The sequence below is a fragment of the Aotus nancymaae genome, unplaced genomic scaffold (assembly GCF_030222135.1).
Source record: "Aotus nancymaae isolate 86718 unplaced genomic scaffold, 86718_ANA_hifiasm-v0.15.2.pri h1tg000017l, whole genome shotgun sequence".
Taxonomy (NCBI): Eukaryota; Metazoa; Chordata; class Mammalia; order Primates; family Aotidae; genus Aotus; species Aotus nancymaae.
The window spans coordinates 15626100-15643899 of NW_026988429.1; the positions used below are offsets into that span (position 1 = coordinate 15626100).

Genomic DNA, 17800 nt, shown 5'->3' on the forward strand with positions numbered 1-17800 from the left:
TGATTGCCAGGAGCTGGAGGTTAGGGGTGAGACTGACTACCAAGGAGCATGAGGGAATTATTGAGGGTGTTGCAACTGTCTTATAGCTTGATAATAGTTAGGCTTACATGACTTGATGCATTTGTCAAAATTCAGAATTGCATGCTAAAAAAAGGTGAATTTTGCCGTGTGTTATTAAATACCTATGTGTGCTAGGTACTGTGCTGGGAACTGGACTGTTAAGATTTCTGTTTTCATAGAGCTTACACTCTAGTGGAGGAGACAGAAAACCAACATACTGACTAAAGTAAGACACGGTAATTACAGGTAATTGCCTCTTCATGGAGGTGTCATTTGAGCAGAGGACTGAAGATACAAGACCTTAAGGCAGGAATGAGTCTAGATCAAGAAACTTCAGGGATGCAGGGCACGGTGGATCATGCCTGTAATCCCAGCACTTTGGGAGGCTGAGGCGGTCAGATTGCTTGAGGTCAGGAGTTCAAATCCAGCCTGGCCAACATGGTGAAACTCTATCTCTACTAATAATAAAATAAAATAAGCCAGCTGTAGTAACACACACCAGTAATCCCAGCTATTCAGGCAGCTAAAGCACAAGAATCATTTGAACTCAGGAGGCGGAGGTTGCAGTAACCTGAGATTGTGTCACTTCACTCCAACCTGGGTAATAGTGAACCTGTGTCTCAAAAAAAAAAAAAAAAAGCAACTGCAAGGATACTCAAGCTCCTGGGGTGGCAGGGTGAGTGACAGGGAGACTAGTGTGATATGAGGTTGGAGAGGTAGGCAGGAACGAGATTACACTGCACCTTTCAGTCATGGAAAATATTTTGAATTTTGTTCCAAGAGCCGTGGGAAGTCCTTGGCAGTGGCACAGCCTGGGGTGCTATTTACCAAAGTAACAAAAACTTGGAACAGATGTGGAGATGAAAATCAAGAGCTTTATTTGAGACAGTATTAAATTTGAAATGCCTGTCAGACATCAAAAGGTATTAACTAGGCAGTGGGTTTTACAAAGTTTGGGGCTCCAGGGAAAGATCTGTGCTGAAATGTACACTTGGAAGTCATTAATATGTAGTTGTAATTTAAAGAAGCTGGAGTGCCTACAGCCAAGCACTTGGGGTCTATATGTCTTGGTGCCCCTACCCCCAAAAAGCAATCTATTGCCTGCTTAGAAGCAGGGGTGGAAAATGTGAACAGTGGGGGTCAGCAAGAATGAGGACTTGGCATTATCAGAAACCAGCTATTTAAGAGCCCTGAAATTATTGGTCTAGCTTATGAAACAGAGTCATGTCTGGTCAAGAGAGGACTAAGGAACTAGGTTAAGTGGGTCACTTCACACACTAAGACTTTATTGGGGGGCAGAATGCAGGCTTGATGGGTTTGGATTTAGTGACAGCTTATGGTGAAAGAGATGAAGTGCTAAGTCATCTCAAAAATAGAGGGATGTCTTAGGAAAGCAAGTAGCATACAGTGAAGTGAAAACTTTCAGAGAAAAATAATGAAGAATCACAAATTCTATTTGAAGTCTGAATTGCTGGCCACGTGTGATCTTGGAATCTTGGTGTCTGCCTTCTCATGGGTAGGTGCAACCCAGTGGTGCCATTATCCATTTGTAAATTTTTTTTAATTCTATTCTACTGATTTTGTCTGTAGTTGAAAGTATTTAATTATATTCTATCTATATATACCATATATTTTAGCAGCTTGACTATGTTTTAAAATAAGTAAAACCACTCACCCTTTAATTGAATTTTAGGAAACAACTAGAAGACTGGCAGAAATCTAAGGGAAAAATCTATGAACGTCCTCCTATGGAACTTAAAACAAAAAGAAAAGCAATAAAGGAAATGAATATTTCATTCTGGAAGAGCATTGAAAAAGAAGAGGAAGAAAAGAAAGCACAATTCGAACTGTCCAGTAAAATTAACAACACTCTGACAGAATGTCTGAACCTCATCGAAGGGGTGAGTGAAGAAAATAAGTTCCTCCTGCTTTGGTCCAGACCAGAATCTTAGAATTTTTAAACGTTTTTCTTAAATAGAGTATAGGAGAGATAGCCTTCATGTAAGCAGAACTTTAGCTACTCTTAAATATAGAGTAATAGTAACAGCAGTAATAATAATGACATGCCCATAAACAGTGACTTTTATATGCCAGGCGCTTTTATAAGCAGTTAACTGAGATTATCTTACATAATTATCATAACCACTGTTACTATGATCACTTTACAAATGAAACGAGAGCACAAAGTTGGAAAACTAATCTAAACAACCTGGCTCCAAAAGGAACTTTGCCTTCTTTTGGTATCAAGTTCTGAAGAGTACACATTTAACATTTGGATATGAAACTGAAGTCAGAAGTCAAGTTTATATGTAAAGTTCAAGTATTCTAAATACTCTGGGTAGCTATAAATAGTATTTAAATTTTATCTTGGATTCTGCAGATAAGGATAAAATAGATGATAGGCAGAATGTGATCCTTAGGAGAATCTCTGAATAAAAAATATATTAAAAAATCGTGGAATAAACTTTACTAAAATTCTTGCCTAAAGCAAAACTTATTCTCTCCTTTGGCTGGTTATGTTGAACATCAGCAGAAAAAAAAAATGGAAAAGTTCACTTTAAGTCTACTCCAGGCAACATTTTCACAACATCCAGTTAAATATTATTTCTCCTTTTGGAATTAAACTCACAACATCCAGTTAAAAACTAACTATTTCTTGTGGGATTAAACTTGAGTTCTTTTTCTTTTTTTCTTTTCATTGTAGTATTAAAAATCATGAGTACATTTTTATTATTAAAATTATTTCAAACAATATAGATAAATGATCAGCCCTCTCCCTTTACAAACATACATACTTAGAAATCCCAAACTTCTCTCTGGAGGTGACCACCATTACCAGTCATTCTTTCTGTTTTCATGCATGTTCATATGGTGTAGGTATGTAGAGAAATGAAGTATATAGCTTTGTGAGTTGCAATTCTTTTATTCATTTTTATGTACTTTGATTATCTTGTGTTTTCCTAGTACCAATTTTATGCTGACTTAGGTAGATGAGTTGTGTATTTTTCTTTTTGTCCTATACACTGAAAATAGTTTGTATGATATTAGAATTATTTTTATTTTGAAGGTTTGATAAAAATTTGCCCATAAAAATTATCTAGACCATGTTTCTTTGGAGGATAAATTTGTATATATCTTCTCAATTTGATATGTGGTCATTGCTCTATTTAGGGCTTATATATCTTGAATCAACTTTAGTAAATTTTGTGACTTTTTAAAAGTTAGACTTGCCAAAGATTTTTTCTCATTAATTTTTTTTAAAAGACCTCAGGTTTTATCGATTATTTTTTCTCTTGAATCAATGTCTACACCCATTTTTATATTTATTGCTCTTTTCCTACCTTTTTAATTGAAACCTTAGATCATTTAAAAGTGAGTCTTTCTTATTTTTTTTACAAGTATGTTTAATGCTATAGCAAATTTACCTCTGAAGTTTACTTGGTCATATCTCCCATATTTGACTAAGTTATGCTGTTTATCAGTCATAGTCAAGTCTGAAAAACAAACCACAGAAAGAGTGTAATTGGTTACACAGTGTCTTACATAGAGTCTCTAGAAGTGGACCCTAAGAGGAGAATCTGTGTGAAAGTAGTTTATTAGGAAGACACTCCAGGGAAAACTGGGAAAGGAATGAAGTTGTAGGATCAGAAAAGCAAGTCCATGGACGGTCACATCTCTCAGAGTCATCCTGATCAGAGGCAAGGGAGCTACAGTGTTAAAGCTTCCATGGTCATTTATTCATGGCTGCCTCAAGCGGACAAGAATTCTCAGGCACTTCTCACTCTCTGGGCACATACAAGGGAGCACAGATGCTGGCTGTGAAAGCACATAGTGAGCCTGTGTGCACAAAAATGCTGAAGGGATCAGAGGGATGTGGGTGCTATTCGCAGGGCTGACAGCAAAGAGGTAACAGAGATGATACTGCAGGAAGCAGCTGGTACCCACTGGGTTTAGGGGAACAAAGAGAGGTTTGGGTATCAGAACCAAGAAGCAGAAGAGACAAACACTGATAGAAATGGTACTCCAACTCTAAGGAGGGCATACTACCCAGCAGATGCTGGAGGAGAGGCCCTGCAGGGCTGGGGCTCAGACTTTGAGGAAAAGATTCTATCCATTTGGTGCTCCTGCCACTGAAGCTGCACAGTGAGGTGGGATCTGAGGGGAAAGGCGAAAAAGATGGAGGCTAGAACCAACTGTTGCTGCCAGGGTGAGGAACCATTGCTGGGGTGATGAAAGCAAATGGGAAAAAGCAAGTGTCTTACTTCTCCATCCCTTCAGTCTCCCTCTCATGCCCACTATGGGCAGAGCCGAGCAGGGAAGCTGCTGCCAAGCAGAAAGTGGTTTACAGAGTTCCAGCCCCAGCATCACAAAGCAGAGGATAGGGGGGTTTGGGGCTGATACACAAAAGCTTAATAACTGACATATGTTCTCATTGTGCATTTCTAAATAGTTTGAGATTCCCATTTTGAGTTCTTTAACCCAAAAAATATCTTAGAATAATTATATTGCATTGTAGTTGGTGAATGTGGCCTATGTGTACTCTACTTGATGGGTTTTGTTGAAATTTTCTTTGTGCTCTTAATATCTGATCATTCTTCGTAAATGTTCCAAAAGTGTTTGAAAAGAATGTGTATCCTATTTTGTTTACTTGATCCATTGCTTTCTGAAAGCAGTATGCCAGAGTCTCTCACTGGCACTGCGATTAGTCATTGACAATTTCTCTTCATGTATTTATCAATTTTTACTTTCTGTTTTTCAAAGTTACATTGTTAGGTACAGAAAAATTCATGACTTGCTTTGATTTCTTTTGTCTGATTAACCTTGCCACACCTGCTTTTTGTTGTTAGAATATGTCTGGTAAACTTTTTTCCATCCCTTTACTTTAAACCTTCATGGGTTGACTTATTTTAGGTATGTCTCATATAAATACACACAGTTAAAGTTTTTAAACAAATCTGAAACTCTCTACTTTTAAAAAACAAATTTAGTTTATACACATTTATTATGATTACTTGTATGTTTAAACTTATGCCTGCCATTTTATTTTGTAATTCAGTTTACATGAATTTTTTTCCCTTCATTTCTGTGTTTGATCTAGTTTTATTTCATAAAGAAAATAATACACTGAAATGAAAAAAAGTGGTAGATGTAAGCTCACACATGATTTGCAGAATATTTATCATATTCTTCTGGCAGTTCCTTTTTTGGTTTGTTTTTTTTAAGAGACAGGGTTTCACTCTGTTGCCTAGACTGGAGTGCAGTGATGCCATCATAGCTCACTACAACTTGGAACTGGATGGGCCCAAGCAATCCTCCACCTCAGCCCCCTGAGTAGCTAGGACTATAGGTACATACCACTACACCCAATGTTGTTTAAATTTTTTTGTAGACTCAGGGTCTCACTGTGTTGCCCAGGCTGGTCTCAAACTCCTGGCCTCAAGCAATCCTCTGCCTCAGCCTCCCAAAGTGCTAGGATTACAGGTGTGAACCACCCACTGTGCCTGGCCTGCAGTTACTTTTGTTTCAGGTCTTTCATGTGAGTTCTAAAGTTTACTCACTAGTTACTTTATGATTTTTAAATAAAAAAATCTTTTGAGTCTGTATTCTTGTGAAACTGTCGTTATTTTGCCTTCATGCTGGACTCATTGTTTGGTTGGGGAAAATTTCTTAATTTCAGCTTGTTTTCCCTGGAAAATTATAAGTGATTGCTACATTTTCTTTCTTGCATCTGGAGTTGTTGATTTGTTAATATCTCACATCAATCTGATTCTCATTCCTTTATAAGTAATCCTTTTTTTCCCCCTCTCTGGAAGCTTTTATGATTTTCTTTTTATCTCTGATTTTCTAAGTATATTTTTTTCTCACATTCATCCTGCTTAACTCTCTGAGAGGCTTTCAATCTGAACAATTGTTTCTTTGTTCATTTCCCAAAATTTTTCTTCTACAATCACTTTGTGTTTAACTTTGTTCTCTCCATTTTTCCTTCTAGAAATTCTCTTAGATGGATATTAGAATTATTGAGTAATAGATATATCCTTGAGAACTCTAAATTTTGTTTTCATACTATTCATTACATTGTTCTGTTGCATTGATTTCTAGGAGAATTTCACAGCTGAATTTTCGACTCACAGATTTATTCTTCAGTGGGGTTCCTGCAATTGTTCTGCCCTTCTATTAGTTCTTTTTCATAGAAAAAGCCATTCTAGTTTTAGGATAGCAATACTCTCTCTTATCACTCTGAAGATATTGACTGTAGTACTCTTAAAAGTATTCCTCTTTGCTCCAGTGTTATTCTTGTTTGTTGAGTTTTATGTCTCTTTCCTGTAGTGTTGGTTTTCTCAAATATTAGTGATTCTCAATTGTGAACTTACCTTTGTGTCTCCCCATTTTAATAGCAGTGAAAGGTGCTGCTTGGCTGAGTGTGCCAGTACCTGGATTTCTGGGCATGCTAGTGCTCCCCATTCTTCTAGGTCCATGTCACTGTCCTGCTTGTGGCACAAACCAGAAGTGGATTAAACCAGTGAATCCATTTCAAAGTTTCTTTTTGTGGTATTTAGTCCTCTTTCATGAACACCTGCATAAATCCCCAACATACACATATACATACCCCATGACCTTTGCATGCCTGTGTCATTCTTTACACTACTATTAGTCATACAGAAATTCTGGTCACTACTCAGTGTTCTCATTGTTAGAAAAATGGAATATTATGAATATGTAAGAAATGTTTACTCTAGGATTTGTTTTGATTTTGTACCACGTGAAAATGAACATATTTCTTACCTTCAGCTATGATGAACATTTTCTACTTGGCCTCACATAACTTTTTTTTTTTTTTTTTTGAGATGGAGTTTTACTCTTGTTACCCAGGCTGGAGTGCAATGGCGTGATCTCGGCTCACCCTCTCCTGGGTTCAGGCAATTATCCTGCCTCAGCCTCCTGAGTAGCTGGGATTACAGGCACACGCCACCATGCCCAGCTAATTTTTTGTATGTTTAGTAGAGACGGGGTTTCACCATGTTGACCGGGATGGTCTTGATCTCTTGACCTCGTGATCCACCTGCTTCGGCCTCCCAAAGTGCTGGGATTACAGGCGTGAGCCACTGCGCCCGGCCCATAACTCTTAAAATTTAATGATGAGGAGGCTAGGCACAGTGGATCATGCCTGTGGTCTCAGCTACTCGAGAGGCTAAGGTGGGAGGATTGCTTGAGCTCAGGAAGTAGAGATTGCAGCAAGTTGTGACCAGACCACTGCACTCCAGCCTGGGCAACAGAGTGAGACCTTGTCTCTAAAAAAAAAATTAGGCCGGCACAGTGGCTCTTGCCTGTAATCCTAGCACTTTGGGAGACTGAGGCGGGCAGATCACTAGGTCAGGAGATTGAGACCATCCTGGCTACCATGGTGAAAACCCCGTCTCTACTAAAAATACGAAAAAATTAGCCGGGCTTGGCTGTGGGTGCCTGTAGTCCCAGCTGCTTGGGAGACTGAGGCAGGAGAATTGCTTGAACCCGGGAGGCGGAGGTTGCAGTGAGCCGAGATCACTCCACTGCACTCCAGGCTGGGCGACAGAGTGAGACTCCATTCCCCTGCCCCCCCAAAAAATTAATGATGAATGTCCAAACTCATTAAAATGGATAATTTTTGAAAGTGCATTTTATTGCATGTACATTGTACCTCAGTAAAATTGAAATTTTTTTTAAAGTTCGAAAATATTAGTAATCAAAACGATTTCTGCATACCTGCTATAATAAATATTAAGAGATGTGAGAGTAACAGTGAAATGGTAATAATTACCTCTGGATATTTTGGGGTTTTTTTCAGGGTGTACCTTATAATGAAATACTTAACATACTGTCCAGCATTCCTGAAGTTGAAAAATTTGCCAAATTCCGGATCTGCAAAGCAAAGTTGTTGGCAAGTAAAGGCACTTTTGATGCTATTGGGCTATATGAAGAGGCCATTAAAAATGGGGCAACAGTGAGTATCTGTCTTGGGTGGGTAACTTCCTAAAATGCTTTTTCATGTGAGTTCTCTGTTGTTTTTTGTAATATGGTTGTTAGAAGGTTGCAGCATCAATATCCAACCCTTATAAAGTCATACCTTACCATAAAGAACCTGAAAATATATTAAACACAATACATCAACATTCTTAAATCAGTAATTCAGAGCCATTACATGAAATAACTTTTAATTCTAAAATCTAGAAAAAAAAACTATATAATTATTATTTATAAAAACTGCATCAAATAGTTTTATAATGCTTTTCATTAAAATGTCATTTTCTGTGTCATATTTCATATTCTTTGGTACCTTTTTCCATAATAGTTCAAAATCAGAATTGTACATTCACATAGTTTAAACAGTCAAGTAGTTTGATAAGTTTCATTCAATAAGGCCTCTGCCTTCCTTCCCTCCCTTTTCCCCCTTCACAGAGCAAACCGATTATTTTTATATTAACCTCTATAGTTTCAGAAAACATGCTTCTGTTTCTTGACTTTTTAGTTTTAGATATGATTTAAGGAGTTCCAGCTATGCAGAATGAAGATTTAACCCTCTTTCACACATACATACACAGATCCCAGCACACACAAATACACGCCCCTATTTACCATCCTTGCGGACCCTTGCCATTCCTCATACTTTCATTAGAGTCATGAAATTCTGGTCACTATTTAGCATTCACATTGTTATGAATATGTAAGAAATATATGAATATGTTGAGCCATGTAGTATATACTATGATTACTTTACCTTTCAAGCACAACTTTCTACTTCTCCTGGAGTTACTGTCTTGTTTTGCTTTTGCTTAGTTTTCTGTTTATTATATAGTTAATTCACAAACTCTTCTCTAATTGTCTAAGTTCCTCAATACTTTGAAAATATCAGATATTCTGTTGATTTCTTTTTCTTAGAGACCTCTTTCTCCCTTCTGGCTTATTCCAGACTGAACAAGTTGCTCTTTACTCCCATCTTCACCAGATATCTTTCTGGGATCTCTTTACCACCACCTTTAGATTCCCTTTACATCCTTCTTAAGTTGGGTGGATCCCTTGTGCTTTAGAACCCATATCAGTTTTCTTCTTCCCACATTGTCTATATGTTTTTCATTTCTTTCTCTCATTGTTATTATTTGTTTTATTTTGTTTTGTTCTCTATTATTCATTAAAGGCTTTACACAGATGCTGGTGAAACTGGGCTGTTCTCTACTATTCATTAAAGGCTTTACACAGATGCTGGTAAAACTGGGCTGTTTATAAGAGGTGGGTCTGATAAAGCTTATTTAAAGCTCTAGACACATGAGTAGGGCTTTACCACAGGGTGATGTGGCTGAGTTGATTGGTTAGAAAACCCTCAATAGCAGTCAGTATCTTTAAGTCTTTCCTCTTAAGCTGGTCAAGGTTTCTAGAGCAGGCTGTTCCAATCTCCTTCCTGGGAGGTAGAAACCAGGCTGCCAGTGCTGTGGGACAGAAGAGAGCAGGGAGTCTCAACTCTCAACATAGAAACTTTTGCTTATTCCCTTTTCTCAGTAAGCACCCTATCCCAATCTTGCATGATATCCCTCAGAGACTTAAAGAATACATCCCCAGTTTTCTGTTAGGATGAAGGGAGTCAGACAGTTAGTTATCAGAGCACAGAGTGGATTTGGAGGTCTGACTGCTTTTTGAACAGATGCTAACTCCTTCTAATTTGGGCCCTATCACCCATTCTTGAGCCTTTCTGCCAGGTTGTTTCTCAGCCAAACTGCCAGCTTGGGATTTGACTCGCTTAAGTCAATTAAATTGTTCACCTCTCTTCCTTCTGCATTGCAGCTTCCAAAACCTTATTGCCATTTCTTCTTTCTTGTGCTTTGTGGTTATTGCCTCTTTTTAATCCCTTTATTATCCTTTCAGTAGATTTTCAAGAGAGATTAGAAATAAATATATATTTAATCCACCATCTTTAACCAGAAGGCTATACAAATATAAAATACACTTGAATGTTTTATGGAATTCACTCTTTGCAATATATTCTATATATTTATTCCCATTCATTTAGCTGAAATCGTAATTCTGTTTTGGATTTTGAAAAAATGTATGGAAAGCTTTACTTTTATGCTTTATTGTCAGTTTATATCTGTTTGATACAGAGTCCCGGGTAAGGAAGACAGACCTCCAACTATATTGTTCTTGTGGGAAAGTACAGCTTACCTTACGATGTTCTGCTTCATGGCATGGTTTACATACTTGAAAAATGAAGGCTGTCTCAGATATTTTTATCAGAAAATTACTTTTCCATAAGGTTTTTTTTTAAGTATGTTACCAAATAAAAAAAGAAAGAAAGGAAAAGCTAGAGAAAATTACCCAAAATGCCTGCAAAGATTGTATCTGGGCCAGGCACAGTGGCTCACGCCTGTAATCTCAGCACTTTGGGAGGCTGAGGCAGGTGGATCACCTGAGGTCAGGTGTTCGAAACCAGCCTGGCCAACATAGCAACACCCTGTCTCTATTAAAAATAGAAAAATTAGCCACATAGGGTGGCACGTGTCTATAATCCCAGCTACTTGGGAGTCTGAGGCAGGAGAATAACTTGAACCTTGGAAGTGGAGGTTGTGGTGAGCCGAGATTGCACCACTGCTCTCCAGCTTTGGTGACAGAGACTCCCTTCTCAAAAAAATTGTGTTTGGGTGATGGAATTATGGGTGATTTCATTTGTTAAGCTTAACCTATGCAATTTTTCTATAATGTGTATATGACTTTTATGATAAAAAACAAAGACAACATTAAAAATACATAATGTATTTTCTGTGTGGCTAGCTTTGCATCATTGGGCCAGAATCTTTCTGTGGGAATACATATTTGATGGTATTATATAAATCAATAGGAAAATAGAATGTGATGTAGACAAATTACATTATAGACAACTTTAAATACATCCATTCATTAAGTCAACTGTGCCAACACTTAATTGGAATTTTCTCTGTTCCTTTATTTTTCTCATGAAGCTGTAAAACTGTCAAGCTAGACAAAATATTTATTGCTAGACAAGAGATTTTAAAAGGAAACATTTTTATTATAAAACATTTATTTGAAGTTAAATTTCCTTAGCAAATTTTTTCCATGAATGTTCTTAAGATTTCATATATTTTCTTCCTTCCTTCCAGCCAATACAAGAGTTGCGGGAAGTTGTTCTTAATATTTTGCAAGACTCAAACAGAACCAAAGAAGGTATTATTATTTTTGCATTTAAATTCATCTTCTCTAGCTACGCCGGTAAAAATCATCCAGAACCCATAGGAAAAAGAAGAAAAGTATGATCCCCTGAAATGCTTCTTACTTCTTGGTTTCCATGACCTGGCCCTTTCAGCCATTGTCATCAGCTGAGTTATTTGTATTATTACAAGTAAATACACTGCTCAACACTGAACAAAGGTTGTTTCCACCAAACAGCCTAGACTGAAGTGCTCCACTTCCCTGGAATCCTAGATGGAAGAAGACAAACAGCTTTTTACTGGAAGAGACTGAGGCAAAAAGGAGAAATGCCTTAAGTTACATGTTTAATCATAATAAACTACCAATATACTCATCTAAATTCATGTTATCTCTTTAAAAATAGCCATCTCAGGAATCTCTAATTGACTGACCATTACTGTCAGTGGTTAATCTTTAGAAGACTTTTCTATGAGAAATACTGTGCCACACACATTAATAACATTATAATTGCTTAATAATACTTGTGTGAATGGAAAGAAAAAACAAGTTATCTTTAGAAAATAAATTGGATTCTTCTTGTTATCTTAGAAGGTGACACGTTTGTCCTTTAAGAGTAGTTTTAGGCTGCGCACAGTAGCTCATGCCTGTAATCCCAGCACTTTGGGAAACCAAGGCAGGTGGATCACCTGAAGTCAGGAGTTGGAAAGCAGCCTGACCAACATGGTGAAATCCTGTCTCTACTAAGAAAAAAAAAATTAGCCAGGTGTGGTGGTACGTGCCTGTAATCCCAGCTACTCAGGAGGCTAAGGCAGGAGAAACATTTGAACCCAGCAAGTGGAGTTTGCAATGAGCCGAGATTGCACCATTGCACTCCAGCCTAGGCGACAAGAGCAATACTCCATCTCAAAAAAAAAAAAAAAAAAAAAAAAAAAAAGAGTACATTTAACTGGAGAACAATCAAGTCATGGAATTATAGTTAAGTAACCCACTACTTGTGGGAATAAGGAAATAGAATAGGTGTACTTGATAGTAGATGCTTTGAGAATGAGGCTACAATTCAGATACTTGGTTAAAACATGACAGTGTTCTTAAAAGGAACAAAAAGAAGAAGACAGGAATCCATGCTTTTGTTGCACCCTGTTGACCTCACTTAGGGTGTCAGCCTCTAGCTACAGTGTGCCTGGCATGGTCTGATTTCCTTTCTTTTATTTTGGTTATTGTGGTTGGGCTACCATTAAAACTATTAATGCAAGACATTTTTCACCCACTGTCCAAGGCAGTAACCATGTGGTCATCCTGGGTAGGAGGGGGATTAGGAGGTTATGTGAGTTAACCTTAGTGAGTCAAGAAAATTGATCCAAGGTATGGTATAAGGGTAGAAGGCTAGTGAATAGTTTTTAAGAGAGTGCTCTTGAGAGTTAATAGGAGACTGGGAATGTGTTCAGAGTCTTGAAAAGGTGTCAAAAATTTACTTACAGCTGTCTTGTCTGAAGGCTGGCTAGGAGGGGAGCCTGATGTAGCAGGACATTGCTACAGGGCTTACCAGGAAAAAAAGAAATTATAAATCCCACCTCAAATCAATCACTATTTAGTGTGTGGAGTCCATGAAGATCACTGGGAAATCATCGTATGTATATATTTTTCATGTTAGTGATTTTTATTTGAAGTATTAAATTGCTAAACCTTACTTTCCTTCCTGACCTTACATACACAGGAATTACTTCTGACTCGTTAGTTGCTGAAACTAATATAGCATCAGTGGAAGAGCTGGCCAAGGAGATGGAATCTGTGAAGCCTTGTCTTTCTCCAGAAGAGAGGGAACAAGCCATAGCAACACCCCAAATAGCCAAGGCAGAACAGCATAATTATTCTGGAATCAAATTACAGATTGGTCCAATCCCTAGGTAAGCAAATTCTAAAGCAGGCTTTGTGTTCACAGACTTAATTCTAATCCAAGTCTCAATTTTTCCTTGGAGTAACAGCAGTTTATAGATACTTCTGCTTCATATGAGGTGGCTTAATCCATCTTTGGCATTCAGGAAAGAGCGGAGGATGGGGAGGTTGGAACCATTGACAGAAAGGTCTGTGTCTTTTCTCTGCACACACCATCCCCTTTTTACCACCTCAATGAGACCTGACCTACAGTGAGGAAGGTGCTGCCAGAGTCGGGAGGTATTAGAATGCATTCATTCCCACCCTCCTAAAGTCTTTTCTGCTCTCATTTGTCCTGCACTTATAAATCCTATCTACCTTTCCTGCAAGTCTTGACACAGCTGGGTAGGATTGGTTTGATAAGGTGGGGCACAAAGTCCCATGCAAGGGCAAACCCTGTAGCTATGGGAGAGAAGGGACAGTGAATAGGCCTCTAAGAACAGGGCAGTGGAGTATGTTCTAGTCAGAGACTGCTCATCAAATCAGAAGCATTTTATTTTTTAACAAGTATAAATTTAAGACAGAATCCATAGCAATTTAAGGAGCCATGTCAGGGTGTCAGTGTCATTTTCTAAAAGTGAGTGTAGCACCATTCTTCTGGTCATGATCTGGAAAAGAGAATTCCAGACAAGGGCACCAAGACAACAGTTCTGTATTTTACTTCCTTGGAAAGCACAGCTGAGCCTCTTCCAATCCTAAACTCCTCTCCTGAGACACACCATTTTCCCACCCATTGTCATAAGTGGATGAAAACAGTTAATCCGAAACCACTTCTTAGTGGCTCTAGAATTCATTATGAGAGCTCTTTAGCAGACTTGCTTGCTAGTTTTCCTTGGGCTAATGTAATTGCTGGTTTTGTGAATTGTAGACCAGATTTACTACATGGAAAAGCCTCTGCTTCCTATGCTCCAAGCTACTTTTTATTGGAATTTTACAGATTTACATGGAAGATGCCCAAATTGTGCCAGTTTCTATTTGTGGTTTGGTCCACCATCTTAAAAGATGTTTTTAAAATAATTTACTATCAAAGCTAAAAAGAGCTGGGCATGGTGGCTCACACCTGTAATCCTATCACTTTGGTAGGCTGAGGCAAGAGGATTGCTTGAGCCTAGGAGTTCAAGACTGGCCTGGGCAGCATAGGGAGACCCCAACTCTACAAAAAGCAAAAAATTAGCCAAGCATGATAGCACACATCTGTGTTCCCACCTGCTTGAAAGGCTGGAGTGAAGATCCCTTGATCCTAGGAGGTTGAGGCTGCAGTGAGCTATGATCACACCACTGGACTCTAGTCTGGGCAACAGAGTGAGACGCTGTCTTTAAAAAAAGAAAAGAAAAAGCTAGAAAGAATCTTAGAATTCATTAATTCAACCAAATTTAGTATTAGGCCCCATTTTCTTAAACCTTGTCACCTGTTTTGAAAGTGTATGGAATAAACGAATACCAACTGCCAAATACTTGACTTCAAATAAAAACCACACTTCATACTTCATTCAATAAATCCTTATGCTTACACCATCCAAGAACAGATGGACACCACCCAATATATTCTAGAAATCAGGGAAAAGCTCTTTTTTTTGAGACTCGGGTCTCACCATCTTGCCCAGACTGGAGTACAATGGCATGACCATAGCTCACTGCAGCCTTGATCTCCTGGGCTCAAGCAATACTCCCACTTCACCCTCCTGAGTAGCTGGGATTACAGGCATGTGCCACCATGCCCAGTTAATTTTTTTTTTTACTGCAATTTAGGTTTGGGGGTGCATGTGAAGAACATGCAAGATTGTTGCATAGGTACACACATGGCAGTGTAATGTGCTGCCTTCCTCCCCATCACCTATATCAGGCATTTCTCCCCATGCTATCTCTCCCCAACTCCCCACCCCCCACTGTCCCTCCCCTATTTCCCCCCAACAGACCCCAGTGTGTGATGCTCCCCTCCCTGTGTCCATGTGTTCTCATTGTTCAACACCCACCTATGAGTGAGAACATGCGGTGTTTGATTTTCTGTTCTTGTGTCAGTTTGCTGAGAATGATGGTTTCCAGGTTCATCCATTGTCCCTACAAAGGACATGAACTCATCATTTTCAATGGCTGCGTAGTATTCCATGGTGTATATATGCCACATTTTCCTTGTCCAGTCTATCATCGATGGGCATTTGGGTTGGTTCTAGGTCTTTGCTATTGTAAACAGTGCTGCAATGAACATTTGTGTGCATGTGTCCTTATAGCAGAACGATTTATAATCCTTTGGATATATACCTAGTAATGGGATTGCTAGGTCAAATGTAATTTCTATGTCTAGGTCCTTGAGGAATCGCCACACTGTCTTCCACAATGGTTGAACTAATTTACACTCCCACCAACAGTGTAAAAGTGTTCCTATTTCTCCACATCCTCTCCAGCATCTGTCGTCTCCAGATTTTTTAATGATTGCCATTCTAACTGGCGTGAGGTGGTATCTCAATGTAGTTTTGATTTGCATTTCTCTAATGACCAGTGATGATGAGCATTTTTTCATATGTTTGTTGGCCTCATGTATGTCTTCTTTTGTAAAGTGTCTGTTCATGTCCTTTGTGCACTTTTGAATGGGCTTGTCTGTTTTTTTCTTGTAAATCTGTTTTAGTTCTTTGTAGATTCTGGGTATCAGCCTTTTGTCAAATGGGTAGATTACAAAAATTTTTTCCCATTCTATTGGTTGCTGATTCACTCTAATGACTGTTTCTTTTGCTCTGCAGAAGCTGTGGAGTTTGATTAGGTCCCATTTGTCTATTTTGGCTTTTGTTGCCAATGCTTTTGGTGTTTTGGTTGTGAAGTCCTTGCCTACGCCTATGTACTGAATACTATTCAGGCAAAACCTTGCCTAGGTTTTCTTCTAGGGTTTTTATGGTGTTAGGTCTTATGTTTAAGTCTTTAATCAATCTGGAGTTAATTTTAGTGTCAGGTGTCAGGAAGGGGTCCAGTTTCTGCTTTTCTGCACATGGCTAGCCAATTTTCCTAACACCATTTATTAAACAGGGACTCCTTTCCCCATTGCTTGTTTTTGTCAGGTTTGTCAAAGATCGGATGGTTGTAGATGTGTGGTGTTGCCTCTGAGGCCTCTGTTCTGTTCCATTGGCCTATATCTCTGTTTTGGTACCAGTATCACGCTGTTTTGATTACTGTAGCCTTGTAGTATAGTTTGAAGTCCGGTAGTGTGATGCCTCCTGCTTTGTTTTTTTTTTTTTTTTTTTTTTTGCTTAGAATTGACTTGGCTATGCAGGCTCTCTTTTGGTTCCATATGAAGTTTAAGGTGGTTTTTCCAGTTCTGTGAAGAAGGTCATTGGTAGCTTGATGGGGATAGCGTTGAATCTGTAAATTACTTTGGGCAGTATGGCCATTTTCACGATATTGATTCTTCCTAATCATGAACATGGAATGTTTCTCCATCTGTTTGTGTCCTCTCTTATTTCGTTGAGCAGTGGTTTGTAGCTCTCCTTGGAGAAGTCCTTTACATCCTTTGTTAGTTGTATTCCCAGGTATTTTATTCTCTTTGTAGCAATCGTGAATGGCAGTTCGTTCTTGATGTGGCTCTCTTTAAGTCTGTTATTGGTGTATAGGAATGCTTGTGATTTCTGCACATTGATTTTGTTTCCTGAGACTTTGCTGAAGTTGCTTATCAGTTTCAGGAGATTTTGGGCTGAGACAATGGGGTCTTAGAGATATACAATAATGTCATCTGCAAATAGAGGCAATTTGATTTCCTCCTTTCCTATTTGAATACCCTTTATTTCTTTTTCTTGCCTGATTGCTCTGGCTAGAACTTCCAATACTATATTGAATAGGAGTGGTGAAAGAGGGCATCCTTGTCTAGTGCCAGATTTCAAAGGACATGCTTCCAGTTTTTGCCCATTCAGTATGATATTGGCTGTCGGTTTGTCATAAATAGCTTTTATTATTTTGAGATATGTCCCATCAATGCCTAGTTTATTGAGGGTTTTTAGCATAAAGGGCTGTTGAATTTTGTCAAAGGCCTTCTCTGCATCAATTGAGATAATCATGTGGTTTTTGTCTGTGGTTCTGTTTATGTGGTGAATTACATTTATAGACTTGTGTATGTTGAACCACCTTGCATCCCTGGGATGAAGCCTACTTGATTATGGTGGATAAGCTTTTTGATGTGCTATTGCAGTCGGTTTGCCAGTATTTTATTGGAGATTTTTGCATCTATGTTCATCATGGATATTGACCTGAAGTTTTCTTTTCTTGTTGAGTCTCTGCCAGGTTTTGGTATCAGGATGATGTTGGTCTCATAAAATGATTTGGGAAGGATTCCGTCTTTTTGGATTGTTTGGAATAGTTTCAGAAGGAATGGTACCAGCTCCTCTTTGTATGTCTGGTAGAATTCGGCTGTGAACCCATCTGGACCTGGGCTTTTTTTGGGTGGTAGGCTCTTAATTGCTGCCTCGACTTCAGACCTTGTTATTGGTCTACTCAGGGTTTCAGCTTCTTCCTGGTTTAGACTTGGGAGGATGCAAGTGTCCAGTAATTTATCCATTTCTTCCAGATTTACTAGTTTATATGCATAGAGATGTTTGTAATAATCTCTGATGATGGTTTGTATTTCTGTGGAATCTGTGGT

General features: G+C 38.5%; 2 protein-coding genes across 2 annotated transcripts in view; both read left to right on the plus strand.

Annotated features, from left to right (window-relative positions):
* Nucleotides 1–17800, plus strand: part of LOC105704917 (cytoskeleton-associated protein 2-like) — a 40363-nt gene that overhangs the window by 18028 nt on the left and 4535 nt on the right. The window contains exons 3-6 of the mRNA XM_064377974.1: nucleotides 1754–1961; nucleotides 7883–8038; nucleotides 11202–11265; nucleotides 12965–13154. Of these exons, the coding sequence (XP_064234044.1) occupies nucleotides 1754–1961; nucleotides 7883–8038; nucleotides 11202–11265; nucleotides 12965–13154 (618 nt within the window). The remainder of the gene's footprint in view (nucleotides 1–1753; nucleotides 1962–7882; nucleotides 8039–11201; nucleotides 11266–12964; nucleotides 13155–17800) is intronic.
* Nucleotides 13079–17800, plus strand: part of LOC110568885 (cytoskeleton-associated protein 2-like) — a 121269-nt gene continuing 116547 nt past the window's right edge. The window contains exon 1 of the mRNA XM_064377976.1: nucleotides 13079–13154. The gene's annotated coding sequence lies outside the window, so the exon portion shown is untranslated. The remainder of the gene's footprint in view (nucleotides 13155–17800) is intronic.